The following is a 15,351-nucleotide window of genomic DNA, read 5'->3' as shown; positions in this document are numbered from 1 at the left end:
AAATTAAAGGGATAGTTCACCCAATAATGAAAATTCTGTCTTCATTTACTCAACCTTAAGTTGATCCGAACCCATATGACTTTACATTCTTCTGTGGAGAACAAAAGGAGATTTTAGGCACAATTATAGCCCGAGTTACCATTCACTTTCATTCAAAAATGCGGGGGAATAAAGTGTGTTGTTAGTGAGACTAACCTACTGCCATATATCTCCGTTTGTATTCCATGGAAGAAAGAAAGTCATATGGGTTTGAATTAACTTGAGGTTGAGTAAATTATGACATAATGTTCATTTTTGGAAAAACTTTCCTTTTAATTTTCAGAGATATCTTTATGTTTTTGCACTTTTTGAGGGTTAAATGAATGAATTCTTTCATCATTTACTCACCCTCATGCCATCACAGATGTGTATGACTTTCTTTATTCTGCTGAACACAAGCAAAGAATTGTAGAAGAATATCTCAGCTCTGTTGGTCCATACAATGCATGTAAATGGTGGCCAGAACTTTGAAGCTCCAAAAGCACATAAAGGCAGCATAAAAGTAATCCATTTGACTCCAGTGGTTAAATCCATGTCTTCAGAAGTGATATGATATGTGTGGATGAGAAACAGATCGATATTTAAGTCCTTTTTTACTACTAATTCTCCCTGTCAAGTAGGTGGCGATATGCAGGAAGAATGTGAATCGCCAAAAACAAAGGAATTTGGAAGTGAAAGTGGAGATTTATAGTGTTAGTGTTTTGATAGCTGTATATTTTTTTAACATTTATTACTTTTGTGACTCCAGCCAGGTCTCCTAAGCAACCAATTTGGCCCGGTTGCTAGGGAGGGTAGAGTCACATGGGGTAACCTCCTTGTGGTCGCTATAATGTGGTTCGTTCTCGGTGGGGCGCGTGGTGAGTTGAGCGCGGATGCCTCGGTGGATGGCTTGAAGCCTCCACGCACGCTATGTCTCCGTGGCAACGCGCTCAACAAGCCACGTAATAAGATGCGCGGGTTGATGATCTCAGACGCGGAGGCAACTGGGATTCATCCTCCGCCACCCGGATTAAGGCGAATCACTACGCGACCACAAGGACTTAAAAGCGCACTGGGAATTGGGCATTCCAAATTGGGTGAAAAAAATAAATATATATATATATATATATATATATATATATATATATATATATATATATATATATATATATTTCATTTATGTAAAAGTGTCAAATTTTGTGAATCTTCTCACAGAAAGAACTGGGCTCATTCCTGGACGGTTCTTCATGGAGGATTACTGACTTTCCATAAGGACCCAAAGTCCACACCAACCGGAGCATCAGTGAGAATCTAAACCACCGAATGTGGAATTGCATTATCAAGTAGCATTTGTTTTTTCCCCCCATAATACTTTATTTTAATGTATTTTAAACTATGCAGAGCAAGACAAATCAGATAGTCCCAGAATTTACTGTGGATTTAAAAGGAGCAGCAATTGGCTGGGCAACCAAGGACAAATCAAGCAAGAAAAATGTTTTGGAGGTATGCCGGTTACAACACTACCACTTTTAAAAAGATTTTGCCAGATTATCATATGGGGTTCAAAAGTCGAATTTAAATCTGGAATACACAGAAAGATGTAGGATTTTAGGATAAACATATGAAAAAAAGAAATGTTATGAAATAACTTTTGTGATTTTGATTATGTAAACTCCTTTGTACAAAATGTCAGATTGCTTTGCTTCCATTGAAGCACATAAGATGCTCTTTGGAACATTCTCAAATCATTCTGAAATAACATGGATCAACAGGTTTTGCATAAAGTTTGAGTCCATGCCAGCGTGACTGCATGCTGCCATTAAAGCACAAGGGTGACATACCAAATACTAAAAAAATTCTGATATTCATGTTACATTTTCAAATTAACATTTTAACTCAAATTGTAATAATGATTTAATCTGTAATGAGTTATACAGTATTTTAATTAGAAAAATGCTAAATAGAAGAACTTTCATTAGTGGTCTCAGATTTTTTAACCCTACTCTATCACGACAAAACCAACAGAGGAAGTTTGGATTTAATCATTACTACTTGACTAGTGTGGCTTCTTGATACACTCCATGTGTGTTGTGTATTCAGCTCAAGAGTCGAATTGGCACGGAGTACTTGATCCAATACGACACGGAAAGCATCATCAATGACTGGCATAAAGTCATCGTAGATACCATACGCCAGCTGGTGAGTCTCACGCTGCAATACAAACATGAATAGTTCCTTAATACCAAGTATTTTTCACTTTCATCTTCACTCGTGCAGAAAGAATTGGGTAGTGTTTTTCTCAACGAGATCTCATAATCGTATCTGTTTTTCTACATGGCTCTATGCATTCAGGATTTGGATCAGCACCACTCTGAAGATGAGGAGGAAATCAGTGAAAAGTCCTCCAGCACAGACAGAGAGGAGAGATCCATAGACAAAAGAACTATGAGCAATGGTAGTGTGTCAAAGAAGACTCTTAAAGGGATAGTTCACCCAAAAATGTAAAATCTGTCATAATTTTCTCACCCTCATGTCAGTCCAGTTCCAGATGATTTTCTTTCTTCTGTGGAACACAAAAAGAGATATTCGGAAGAGTGTTTAGCAGCTCTTTTTCGATTAATTTTATGATACAATTTTTAGGGGTCCAAGCAGCGGAGGACCCCTAAAACCAAGCATCCAACCCTAGGTAGAGCTATAATAAGAGTTTTTGTGTTTTCGCTATTGTCTTAATTTTAGGCCTTGGCGCAAATTCACTTATCGAACTATAACCTCTGAATGCAAAGTCCGAACTTAACAAAACTTGGGAAACTTTGGTCCAAGAAATTTTGAGAATGCATGCCAAATTTCGTCCAATTCTACCTATGGGGGCGCTACAACTAAAAACCAATTATAACTCTGCAACAGTTTGATCCAGGAAGTTGGAATTTGGAACACATCTTCTTTGGGTCAAGTGCTAACAAATCTTTAAAATATTGCTTGAACAACTCAAACAAAAATGCCTCAAACAGCCATTCAAAATTTAGCAGCTAATAACTTGCGTTGTGAATGGCTGATCATTATAACATTTGGCATTCATTTACAGGTTGCCAAAATTAAACTGGATACCAAATTCTGAGAGAATCGGCCACAAGGTGGCCCTATAATAAGCTAATATACTGTATATGTTTTATTAATAACTCTGGAACTGAAATTGCTAGCATAAAAAATACTATTTTTCATTTGAACCCTTAAGTGCTTCTGAATCAATCAGTCAAAAGGATTTAAATTTTTGACATAATAAACTTCCACCACATTTAGAGACTAAATTGTATCAAAATAATTCGTATTCAGTTAAATATTTTGCAGATATGCTCGCCTATACATTCTTTGGGTATGGTCTATAATGACTAATTGGGCTGTATCTTGTGATTGCAACATCCACATTTCACAAAACTTGGTACACATGGACAACAGGACACTCTGGGGCCATGTGCCAAATGTCATCAATTTCTGCTGACAGCAAATCAAAAGGGATTAGTAACTTAATTGAATTGTCAGTGACATATGAAAGATGTACTACCAATTTTGCACAAGATTAGAAATCTGCAAAAACCATACCTGAAAAGTAACTAGAGTGCTTTGTAGTGGAGTCCCCTGATTTGTTCTTTCAAATTTGACTATGTTGGTCATTTTCTCTACTTTTCCTAACTGCGTGGACCCAGATAATTGCCGCTTGTGGTTATATTGATGATTCTTTTTGCCCTTTTTGGACCTTGATAGCCCCTGGTCACTGTATGCTTGCATTGTTTGTAAGAGAGCAGCCTAATCATTCTTCAAAAACTTTTTCTTGTGTTCCACAGAAGAAAGAAAGTTTGGAGTGACATTATGACAGAATCTTTGTTTTTGGGTGAATTTTAGTATTCCTTTAACTAAATTAAACATTAAATTACAACACTTTCTGCTTAAAGAAAAATACACTTTCACATCTCATGGATTCTAAACACTTCAAAATAATTTGAAACCTCTTTTTTTTTTAAATTTTAGACATTTGATCATTATCATGTTGAATATAGAAATGGCAAAATGTAACAACTTAAATATGTACAGTACATATGTTTAAATATGCAACATCCTCTTCCTGTTCATCAGCAACTCGACAGCCTTCCACAAGTTCAACATTTGAAGCAGATCAGAAGAAAGTCCGCACCAAACTGAAGAAGTTTCTCCTGAAACGGCCCACCCTGCAGTCCGTCAAAGACAAAGGCTATATCAGAGGTTGGACCACCACTTTCCTTAAACCATTTCCTGTTGGTGTTTTAGGAAGTCAGGATTTGTTTGGGAAATTATTCTAATGTGACCCTTTGCCTCTTTCCCCCCAGAAAATGTATTTGGATGTCACTTGCACAATTTGTGTGTTCAGGAGAGGACCACAGTACCCAGCTTTGTAGAGAAATGCATCCGGACTGTAGAGAAAAGAGGTCCGTTACCTTTTCAAAGGGTTCTCACTCTCATGGAAAACCTGGTTTTAAAATTTTGATTTCCAGGCCTGGAAAAGTCATGAAAGATTTTTCAGTTATAACATTTAAAATGTTATGTAATGTACTTCATTGGCTAGAAATTGCTCTTTGAGAGAATAATCTCTGAGAAAAAAAGAAAAAGAAAAAAACGTATCCAGTAATCCCGAACAACTGGAAAAGTCATGGAAATTAATTGGTCAGAGAGTGTGGGATCGCTGTTTATTGAAATCTACAATATTAGAATACACATTGAAATATTTGGTGTAATTTAATCCAAAAAATCAAGCAGCCTGACCAGATTTCTGTTGTCATCATTCCTCAGGTTTGGGAATCGATGGACTCTACAGGGTTAGTGGGAATCTGGCGGTCATTCAGAAACTGCGTTTCAAAGCAGATCATGGTAAAGCTTATTTGCATTGTTTTTACACTTCAACACAGCACAGTTTGTCTTGTGTAAAATGTGTTTTAAAGGAATATTTACAACTTTACAGCTCAAATAATACATGAGTTTTAAAAGAAGAAATAATGTAAGTGCATTTATAAAATTAGAAGCTTCACATTTCTGCCTTTTAAACCCTTAAAACAAATTGGCCCTATTGTATTCTGTTGTAAGTGTCTCACTGTAACCCTGATGTTTGCTTTTTTTAAAGAAAAGGAAGGGCAAGTCAAAATACATTTTTGTGGTTATCAATAATATGCCAGAAATGCTGTCGATTGAGCTTAACTTGTAGTGAACCCGGAATATTCCTTTAAGAGTGTGGAGAGAGCTGTGTCAATCAAGTGGGATATCAAGTGTGAATTTTCTGTTGTTTATGTTGTTTTTTATTTACATTTAAATGTTCTTTTCTTTTACTTCTTTACCTCTGATCTAATATGCTGTAAATGTCTCTTTACAAAAATCTATTTCCTTGGATTATTCTTTTGTTCTCATGGTGCAACATAAATAAACAAAAACAACAAATACACCAAATTGAATTCTGAAAGCGTAACTCTCTTAAATTCTCGTTGGTCAACACCTTTCATATTCCGCACATTTTCCCCCTCAATTCTCATTTCCTGAATGCAAAAAAAGATGATCATTATGATATTCTCATTACCGCAGTGTGAAAAGACTATATATTATTTAAATTGTAAAGTATTATACATCATTGTAGTACTCCCTTGGCACTGCCTTTCATTTTCGCTGAATTTTATTAAAAAAAATTTTTTTTTTTAAAAATCAATAATAATTTTGTGATAAATTAATGACTGTATTACTGTAATAAGAAGTTCACAGTGTTTATCTTGGCACTTTAGCCCAGTTTAAAAATGATTCCCTGAAACACAAACTGAATCATGTGTCTGTATGTGTCTCTCCAGAGGATCTGGACTTGGAAGAGGATAACTGGGATATCCATGTGATCACAGGAGCACTAAAGCTGTTCTTCAGAGAACTACCGGAGCCTCTCTTCCCTTACAATTTGTTCAATGAGTTCATCTGTGGCATCAGTAAGATATACATTTAATCGATTGCACAGACTGTACATACTGGGGGAGTAGGACTGTAGTGATTGACCAATATGTGTTTTTCAATGACCAATCCAATGGGGATGCCAATATAATGTCGGTCCTACTATGGTCCTAATAAAGTGCCCGAAGTGGTCTTCTGCTGTTGTAGCCCATCCGCCTCAAAGTTCGACATGTTGTGTATTCTGAGATGCTATTCTGCTCACCACAATTGTACAGAGTGGTTATCTGAGTTACCATAGCCTTTCTGTCAGCTCGAACCAGTCTGGCCATTCTCCGTTGACCTCTCTCATCAACAAGGCGTTTCCGTCCGCAGAACTGCCGCTCACTAGATGTTTTTTGTTTTTGGCACCATTCTGAGTAAATTCTAGGGACTGTTGTATGTGAAAATCCCAGGAGATCAGCAGTTACAGAAATACTCACACCAGCCCATCTGGCACCAACAATGCCATGGTCAAAATCACTGAGATCACTTTTTTCCCCATTCTGATGGTTGATGTGAACATTAACGGAAGCTCCTGACCCATATCTGCATGATTTTATGCACTGCAATGTTGCCACACGATTGACTGATTAGACAATTGCATGAATAAGTAGGTGTGCAGATGTTCCTAATAAAGTTCTTAGTGAGTGTAGATTTATTATGTGATGATGACAACCTGGAGACACTTAACTTGCATGCCTCGATTGCCGGTCAATTATACAGTTTAATGGTCACCATACAGAAATAGTTGAATGCTGCAGTTGACCAATCAGAGCTGTCTTTGTAATAAATATACAGTAGGTCTATAGGGTATATGCATACATACCACTAATCACAAAATGGCCAGATTATCACTAAGTAGGAATGTGTGCTTCCTACCCATGTTTATTCACAGCTTTTTGATAATTATATTTTTCTTGTGCTTTGATACAGAAATCCCTGAATATTACAATAAACTTTCCCACATGAAAAATCTTGTAAGATCTTTACCAGCACCCAACCATGACACAATGGAAGCACTATTCAGCCATTTACGCAAGTATGTCATTTATTTACATACGCTATATTCATGTATTCACAAAGTGAAAATATATATGTCAATTTTCTCTATCTACAGCATGTCTCTGTTTGTTTCTTTCTTTCAGGGTCATTCAGCATGGAGATGAGAACAGAATGACTGTACAGAACGTGGCCATTATTTTCGGCCCAACATTACTCAAACCTGAGTTGGAGACATCAAACCTAACCATGTACATGGTCGTCCAGAACCAGATTGTAGAGTTCTTGCTTAATGAATTTGAGTCTATCTTCCACATGTGATTAACATAAACACTCAGGAGCAAATAAAAAGCATCAGATGATAATGTGTTGCCTTTTTAGGCTGAATCCACAACCCCACTTAAATGCTTTATTTAATGGGAGAAAAATGATAGAAACTGATGTGACAGCTCTGTGAAGGAAAGCTACATTTTACAGCATATTATGAATGGAGAGGCCACAAATATAGAAAAGTAACCTTTAAGATTAATATTTTAATATCACTGAAACAGAATGAAGGATTATGTAAGCAGTTTAAATATTGAAAGGGCAGCACATTTGAAAATTGTATAGTAGAAATATGTAGTTTAAACTATTTTGATCTGTTGTCTCTTAGACATAAGGAAAGCTCCCTTCACAAGAATGTTGGGGTATATTTGTCTGAGTGTATTTGTGACCTTTCTTTTATATAAAAAAAAGTTATTAGCTACTTTTGTTTTTTCTTGCAACACACAAACAGAACATGTCCATTTATCTTTGCTTTTCTTTGGCCTTTTGCCTTTCTAGAGTAGTGCAAAACCCTGAAGGTTTTAAAAGTTTCCTTTAGTTCCTACAATGGTTTACAATGGTTACAATTTGCAATGTGAGAGTAGTTGAGTAATATTTTAAATTACAATGTTCCTGTGTTTAGGTCAACTATGTTATAATCATTTATGTTTTTCTAATACTCTGTAACATAGAAATGTACAAAGAAAGTACTGCAGGTTTGTAACTGTAAATTGGGAATGCCTTCATAATGCCTATTATGTGGTCCCATAATATAGCATCTGTGAAATGGAATTTGCACATAGATTAAGCGTTAATATTTTATTACAACCTGCCGCACTCGTATAATAATCATTATAAGCTGTTTGAAGGTGTGTGTATATAGAAAAGGCGTATTTATGCTGTAAATTACGTGGAGTAAACAGGCTTTTAATAAAGTAACTCTTTTATAAGTTATGCTTCACTGTCATGTTTATTCATGTATTTTATTATTGATGAAATTAAAGCATGCTTTCATTTAAAGGTGCACGCAGTAATTTTTTGAAGTATGTTGAAGTGGCTTACATCGGCTTACACTGACACCTAGTGGCCTGGATGCCATTGTACAGATTTGCTATGCACAGTAAAGGGGCAGTCACACTACACTCCCCTCCGAATGCAGCAGACAGAAACGCAAGATCATGCAAAGACATTTTTTTACTACGATGCTTACCAAAGTTCAAGCTTGGTGAATTTTGAACTGTGAATTTGTAGAACGATAGGACGCGTGACCAATAGGAGATCGAAACTTCACACCCTGCCCCCTTGTCACGGTACGTGGTGCTGAGAGAAGGGCCCAAATGCAGGAAGGCAGAATAGGGCTTTTATTAAATAAAATACAAATCAAAACTCACGAGGGCGTGGAATAAAATACTAAAAACAAAACAAAAACTAGACTGACTGAAACTGGAGACAGGAAACAGACCAGAACACGCTAACAGAGTTGCAACATAGCAAAACAATCCAACAAAGACAGGACAACAAAAGGAGAGAATATATAGGAGCTGGTAAATGGAGGCAGGTGCCGCTGGTGACGAGCTGCGTGGAGAAGCAATCAGTCATTCTGGCAACAGAGCTGACGTTCTCCACGTGGCACCTGCAAAACTCAAGAGGGATAGAGAGTGAAACACAAACACCAACACACGACAAGACAGACAGACAGGAGGGACTGTCCAGCCCAGACTGTGACACCTTGGCTCAATTCATAGGAAATATATATCAAAGCTGCAAGTTTTATTGTTGCAGGAAAGTGAGTAGACAGTATATGTTAACATTTTTAATATAATATTAGTTATTGTGATGTATTATTTACTTACACCAGAAGCCCTCCCCCATGACATCGTATCCTGGTTCATTGTGTTGTCCGAAAAAAATTGTGAGCTCTAAAACCAGTGTGATCGCCCCTTAAACCAGGATTAATTGAATCCATGAATAAAAGTGTCTAATAACAGGGTAGTTACTGAGATTAAGCGAATAATATTCAGCTGGTCATATGATGCTAACATGGCTGCCCCCATGAGGTGCCCCTGCTCCATGTAGAATAAAAGAGCTTTTATAAGGTTACTGATATATGACTGAACTCTTCATATCACATGAGTGGTAATGATTATATACATATGTTTCAAAATTACTATTAATTTCTTTAGAAGTAATACTTTTTTAAATGTGGAAACTGAGTGCACCTTTAACACAATGGGGGACATGTCGAATACTAAGACATTTCTTAATGACACAAACTACTAAGACATAAATTCATGTACATTTTTCAATAATTTTCAATAATAATTTCTGTAAATAAAAAAATAAAATAAAATTATTACATTTGAAAAGAAGGAAAAATTGCTTTAAGCTAAATTGCTACTGGGTCTATTTGTATGCTTTTTCCTGCAAATTTAGGTTTAAATTTAGGTTTAGTTGTTTTCAGGGAATATTAACAGTGTAGTTCAGTAGGCCTATATGAAATTAAGTATAGCATATGTGATTAAAGTGACTTTTATTAATCTTAAAGGTGCACTCAGTAACTTTTGTCTTTGTGTCATCTTGGACTTATACTGACACCTAGAGGCTTGGATGCAGCATCATTTAAAATCAATCGTTTTCAGTTTCAGATGATGTTGTAGAAATGTAGTATTCACAATCAGCCATGATTACTTTAATCATTGAAACAGGACGGTTACTGAGATTAAAGGGATAGTTCACCCAAAAATGAAAATTCTCTCATTATTTACTTGCCCTCATGCCATCTCAGATGTATGACTGTCTTTCTCCAGTAGAACAAAATGAAGATTTTTAGAAGAAGATAGAGCTCTGTCAGGTCCTTATAATGGAAGTACACAGGTGCCAGCACTTTGACGGTCCAAAAGTCACATTTAGGCGGCATAAAAATAATCCATGCGACTCCAGTCGATCAATGAATGTCTTATGAAGTGAATTGATAGGTTTATGTAGGAAGTAAGTTGATAATTAAAATGTTTTTAACTTTAAATTAGCACTTCCATCGAGGGCTCTGACACTGTTTGAAATGGCCGAACTCTTGCAAGACGTTCGTTCTTCTGTTGTAAATAAGCGCCGCTTCCCAATTCTCACGTAAACTCACTGATGCGCTTACGTCCCATTTTGTGTCAGCTGCAGGCAAGGAGGGTTTTTTAAAAGTTAATAACCTTTTAATTATCAATTTATTTTTTACACAAATGTATCAGTTTGCTTCAGAAGACATTCACTGATCGACTGGAGTCGCATGGATTACTTTTATGCCACCTAAATGTGACTTTTGGACCGTCAAAGTGCTGGCACCCATGTAAATCCATTATAAGGACCTGACAGAGCTCTGTCTTCTTCTAAAATCTTCATTTGTGTTCTGCTGAAGAAAGACAGTCATACACATCTGGGATGGCATAAGGGTAAGTGAATAATTAGAGAATTTTAATTTTTGGGTGAACTATTCCTTTAAGCAAGTAGTATTCGGCTGGTGATTGTAACATGGCAGCCCCCATCTAAAGACCCTCTCCATGTAGAATAAAACAGCTTTTATAAGATTACTGATATGACTGAAGTCTTCATTTTAATGTGAGTGGTCATGATTTCCTACATAAATTACAATTCATGTCTTTAGGAGTTAAACTTTTTTAATGAGGAAAAATTACTGAGTGCACCTTTAATTGGGACTGTTTAAAATGTTTACAATTTTTGTTTGAAATGCTGCAGGTATTTCTGAGAGATGTATTTTGTATTTGTATTTTCCAAGATGGCGTCGGTGTAGGTTAACTTGATCTGACAGCTGACTGTTTCTGAAATTTGTGTAAAACTCAAAATTACCCCATTGTGGATATTTTGTATTAGATGTTTTGATGTATATTCCTTTGCATGCTCTCCAAACAATATATGGACTATGTTAAGTAGATCCTTTTACTCTTTGAGATTGTTTTTCTCCCGGTTGTCGATGACAAGTTAGCTAATAATTTACCTGATCGTCTGTTTTTCTGCACACGTTTTCACTTTCTGAGATATCATTATCATCAATTCATATCGTAATGGAGGTGAATGATGCCCCGAAGCCCAAGAGAGTTAAACGCATGCATAGTTATGTGAAACCATCTCATGTTGGCGAATCTTCGGATATATGTACGCTTCCAGAATGTCGTTGCGTGGGTTTCAAGGGACCATTTGCCGTTGTTGATGGGAAGAGGATCTGTGTTGACGATATTTGAACTTTAGTGGATGGTTGATGTTAAATCTCTTAGACCTTTAACATGATCGTTGCTCATTAAAATTTTGATTTAAGAATATCAGGCTGGTAAAAAAAAAAAAAAAAAGGAAAGAAATTGAAGAAAGGGAAAATATGGTCATAAAGCAAGGGTAATAGATGGTAAATTGAGGTACGTTTTTAAGGACAGGTATAGATAAGATTCAAGTTTTACACTTTTTCGTGTTTTCTATCACATCTCACAAATTCTATTTTGTTACTGTATTATAGAATTTGTTCGTGTTTTGCATTGTTCTTATGTTAGTTAAATTGTCATGTTTTTCTTTTAATGTATGGGGGATTCGTGACTTATCTAAACGTAAGGCTTTATTTTTATTTTGCACTTCACAAAAAAGAGGTTTACACTCAAAATGTTATTTTTCTTCAGAATATATCTTCCAAAATTTCTACATTTGAAACGTAAATATTCTTCTGCTGCAGTAATTGTTGGAGAAGATTTTTATGAATCTCCTGACATATTTCTGGACAGATTTCCTCCAAAAGGAGGTTCCTGTAGGTGTAACATTATTATCAATGATTTTTGTAATAACCTATCCTTACTGGATGCTTATAGGCTTACATGTGCAGATAATGCTTGCTCTTATACTTGGTTCAATGCGGATCTTTCTCGAATGTCACGCATAGACTTCTGGCTTATTTCAGACTCCCTATCTTCATTTATTAAGACATGTGGTATTCCTCCTGCTCCTCTCACAGATCATGCCTTCATTGATCTTATTTTGTCCAACACAAATGTTGATTGTCACAGATACCTTCGATATTGCAAACTGAATTGATCCCTTTTACAACTTCTTACTGTTTGGGTATCAAGAATATCATTCAAGAATTTAAAGCAAAATCTGATGTTTCCTTGGCCTCTAATTGGGAAATGTTCAAATATGAATGTTTGAAATGTTTTATTCACTTTAGTAAACAACTGGCAAAGGCAAAATCTTTCAAGTATACTGCTATTTTAAATTAAATGGATAAAATTTTAGGTATGACAGTTACAAGCGAAGAAGATAAAGAGAGGTTGTGCAGTCTGAAGGAAGAACTAAATAACTTTTACGCAGAAACGGCTAAGGGTGCTTATATTAGATCGAGAGCCAAGTGGTTGGAATTTTGGGAGAAGAATTCAGCATATTTTTTTAATTTAGAAATGAAAAAAATAAATAAATAAAAAATCTTTAAATATTGAGGGTAATCTAGTTGTCATGATCCACTGTTGTGTTGCCTTGTGTTTATCCTCTGTAGTCTGTTTTCCCTGGACTACACTTCCCAACATGCACTGCCCTCATCTCTGTCAGCTGTTCCTGATTGTTCTCACCTGTGTTCCATTCCCTCGTTAGCCCTTGTGTATATTATGCCCTGATGTCTGCTCAGTCTTTGTCAGTTGTTGTTTTCTCCAGTTCGTGTACCGGTTGCTATCTTGGATGTGATGTTTGTTTTGTGTCCCAGTTCCTAGTCTTGCCTTATTTCCAGTGTTTACTCTGTTTGTGTAATTTGATTTATTTTCTATTGAATTTAAGCTGCATCTAGATCTTGCTCTCGTGACTTCCTTCAAACGTTACACTAGTCACATACAAATCTATGGTCTCCAATTTTGTCTCATTTTTATTTGTGGCTCTATACCTCTTCATTTTAACCACACTTTTTGGAACTTTCTTTCAATTAGGTTCAAGCATTCACACCTGCTCTAAGTTTTGGAAATGTGGCTTCTTGTGAGAAAGACTTGACTATGAAGGAGTTGGATGCAACCTTTCAGAAACCCCCTCTTAATAAAAGCCCTGGTCCAGATGGCTAACCATTTGAATTTGACAGGACTTTCTGGCAAGACATTAAAGAGTTTGTTTTGGAGGGCTTGGTTACCTTGATTCCGAAACCTAACAAAGATACTTTATATTTAGATAATTGGCGTCCAGTTACTTTTATTAATTCAGACTATAAATTGTTAGCCTCCCTTTATGCAAATAGACTGAAACCATGCTTAGAAGAAATAATCTCTGTTTCCCAAGAATTAGTAATGAAGAAGCAATTATTTTATTTGTAGATTTTTACAAGGCGTTTGATACGGTCGAGCATGAGTTTATGTACGAGTCTTTGCATAGGTTTGGATTAGGCCCAAATAAAATATTAACAGTAATGTGTCTTTGTTGAATGGTGTTTCTCCTCGGTTTGTGATTAGAAGGGGCATTAGACAAGGGTTTCATAACACCTTTTATGTTTTTGTTGGTTGCTGAATTTCTTAATATTTATGTTACACGTTGTTTAGATGTTCAGGGTATTCAAGTGGCAGAACAAACTTTCCTAACTAGTCAGCAGGCGGATGATACCTGCTTATTTTTAAAAGATGAGAACCAGGTTCCTATTATTTTGGATGTTCTAAAGTTATTTTTAAATGTGTCTGCCTCTCAGTCAATCACAAAAAAAGTGAAATTATGTCTATTCACAGTCTAGATAAAGTACAGATAGCAGGTATTAAGGTTAGGTGTTAGTTACCTGGGCATTTTAATAAGTAAGTCCTCCACTGATAGAATTTTAGTTAATTTCTCGCAACAGTTAAAAAAAAAAAAAGAATGTGTTTAACTGTTGTCTGCAAAGAAATTTAACCATCTATGGCCATGTTTTGATTTCAAAAGCTGAAGACATCTCCAGGATCATTTACCCAGCTTTGTCTCTATATGTTGATTCTAAGACCTTTTCAGCCATTGACTCTTTATTGTTTTTTTTTGTGTGTGTTTTTTTTTCTCCCAATTTGGAATGCCCAGTTCCCAATGTGCATTAAGTCCTCATGGTCGCGTAGTGATTCGCCTCAGTCCGGTGGTGGAGGACGAATCCCAGTTGCCTCCGCGTCTGAGACCGTCAACCCGCGCATCTTATCACGTGGCTTGTTGAGCACGTTGCCACGGAGACGTAGCGTGTGTTGAGGCTTCACGCCATCAACCACGCTCAACTCACCATGCGTACCACCGAGAGCGAGAACCACACATTATCATAGCGATCACGAGGAGGTTACCCCATGTGACTCTACCGGGCCAATTTGGTTGCTTAGGAGACCTGTCTGGAGTCACTCAGCACGCCCTGGGATTTGATCTATTGAACTCCAGGGGTAGTAGCCAGCGTCTTTACTCGCTGAGTTACCCAGGCCCAACTCAAAGTTTTTGTAGAAAAATAAAACTGAATATGTTAAAAGAAAGATATTGATACAGAAGCAATTTGCAGGGAGGTGTTAAAGCTTTGGACTTCGTACTCTATCAAGTTTTTAAGATTAATTGGATTAAACATTGCCTGGCAGCAGATGGACACTTATTATGGTTTTGTATACCAAACTTGATTTTTGGAAAATATGGTGGTTTAAAATTTCTGATGTAATAAACTCGCTAACTTCCATACACAAGCTTTGGCAGCCTGTAAAATCACCTTCAGTCATAACTTTCCCCCCCACAGGAGTATAATATGAAATAATCAGAATGCCTAGCTCAGAAATAAGACCATGTTTAAAAAGGATTGGTTTGATCAACATACAATTTTCATCTTAGATTTGAAAAAAAACAAACAAAAAAAAAAAAAAACAATGGTGATTTTTATTCCTATAGAGAATTTGTTGACATTTCAGGAGTGGATACTTCACCTAGAGTTTATGCAAGTGTGGTGAAATGCATTTCATCAGAGTTGTTGCACTTGGTCAGATCTCAATGCAGCTATAGCTTCTTAAATTGTGAAATACCTAAATTATATATTGGGGGTATGGAGCTTTCTAATAT

The 15,351-nt window shown here is 36.3% G+C and overlaps 1 protein-coding gene across 1 annotated transcript in view; it reads left to right on the top strand.

Annotated features, from left to right (window-relative positions):
- The window catches only part of LOC127423141 (rho GTPase-activating protein 27-like), a 68,767-nt gene extending 60,505 nt beyond the window's left edge, over positions 1–8,262 (top strand). Inside the window, exons 9-18 of the mRNA XM_051667237.1 lie at positions 1,234–1,321; positions 1,420–1,521; positions 2,119–2,217; positions 2,371–2,473; positions 4,147–4,272; positions 4,377–4,475; positions 4,837–4,914; positions 5,874–6,002; positions 6,937–7,042; positions 7,149–8,262. Coding sequence (XP_051523197.1) covers positions 1,234–1,321; positions 1,420–1,521; positions 2,119–2,217; positions 2,371–2,473; positions 4,147–4,272; positions 4,377–4,475; positions 4,837–4,914; positions 5,874–6,002; positions 6,937–7,042; positions 7,149–7,323 — 1,105 coding nt within the window. The 3' untranslated portion in view covers positions 7,324–8,262. The remainder of the gene's footprint in view (positions 1–1,233; positions 1,322–1,419; positions 1,522–2,118; positions 2,218–2,370; positions 2,474–4,146; positions 4,273–4,376; positions 4,476–4,836; positions 4,915–5,873; positions 6,003–6,936; positions 7,043–7,148) is intronic.
- The last annotated feature ends 7,089 nt before the right edge of the window (positions 8,263–15,351 follow it).

Source organism: Myxocyprinus asiaticus, chromosome 32 (genome assembly GCF_019703515.2).
Source record: "Myxocyprinus asiaticus isolate MX2 ecotype Aquarium Trade chromosome 32, UBuf_Myxa_2, whole genome shotgun sequence".
NCBI classification, from domain to species: domain Eukaryota; kingdom Metazoa; phylum Chordata; class Actinopteri; order Cypriniformes; family Catostomidae; genus Myxocyprinus; species Myxocyprinus asiaticus.
The sequence above is the reverse complement of the archived record's forward strand: the minus strand, read 5'-3'. Positions and strand labels throughout refer to the sequence as shown.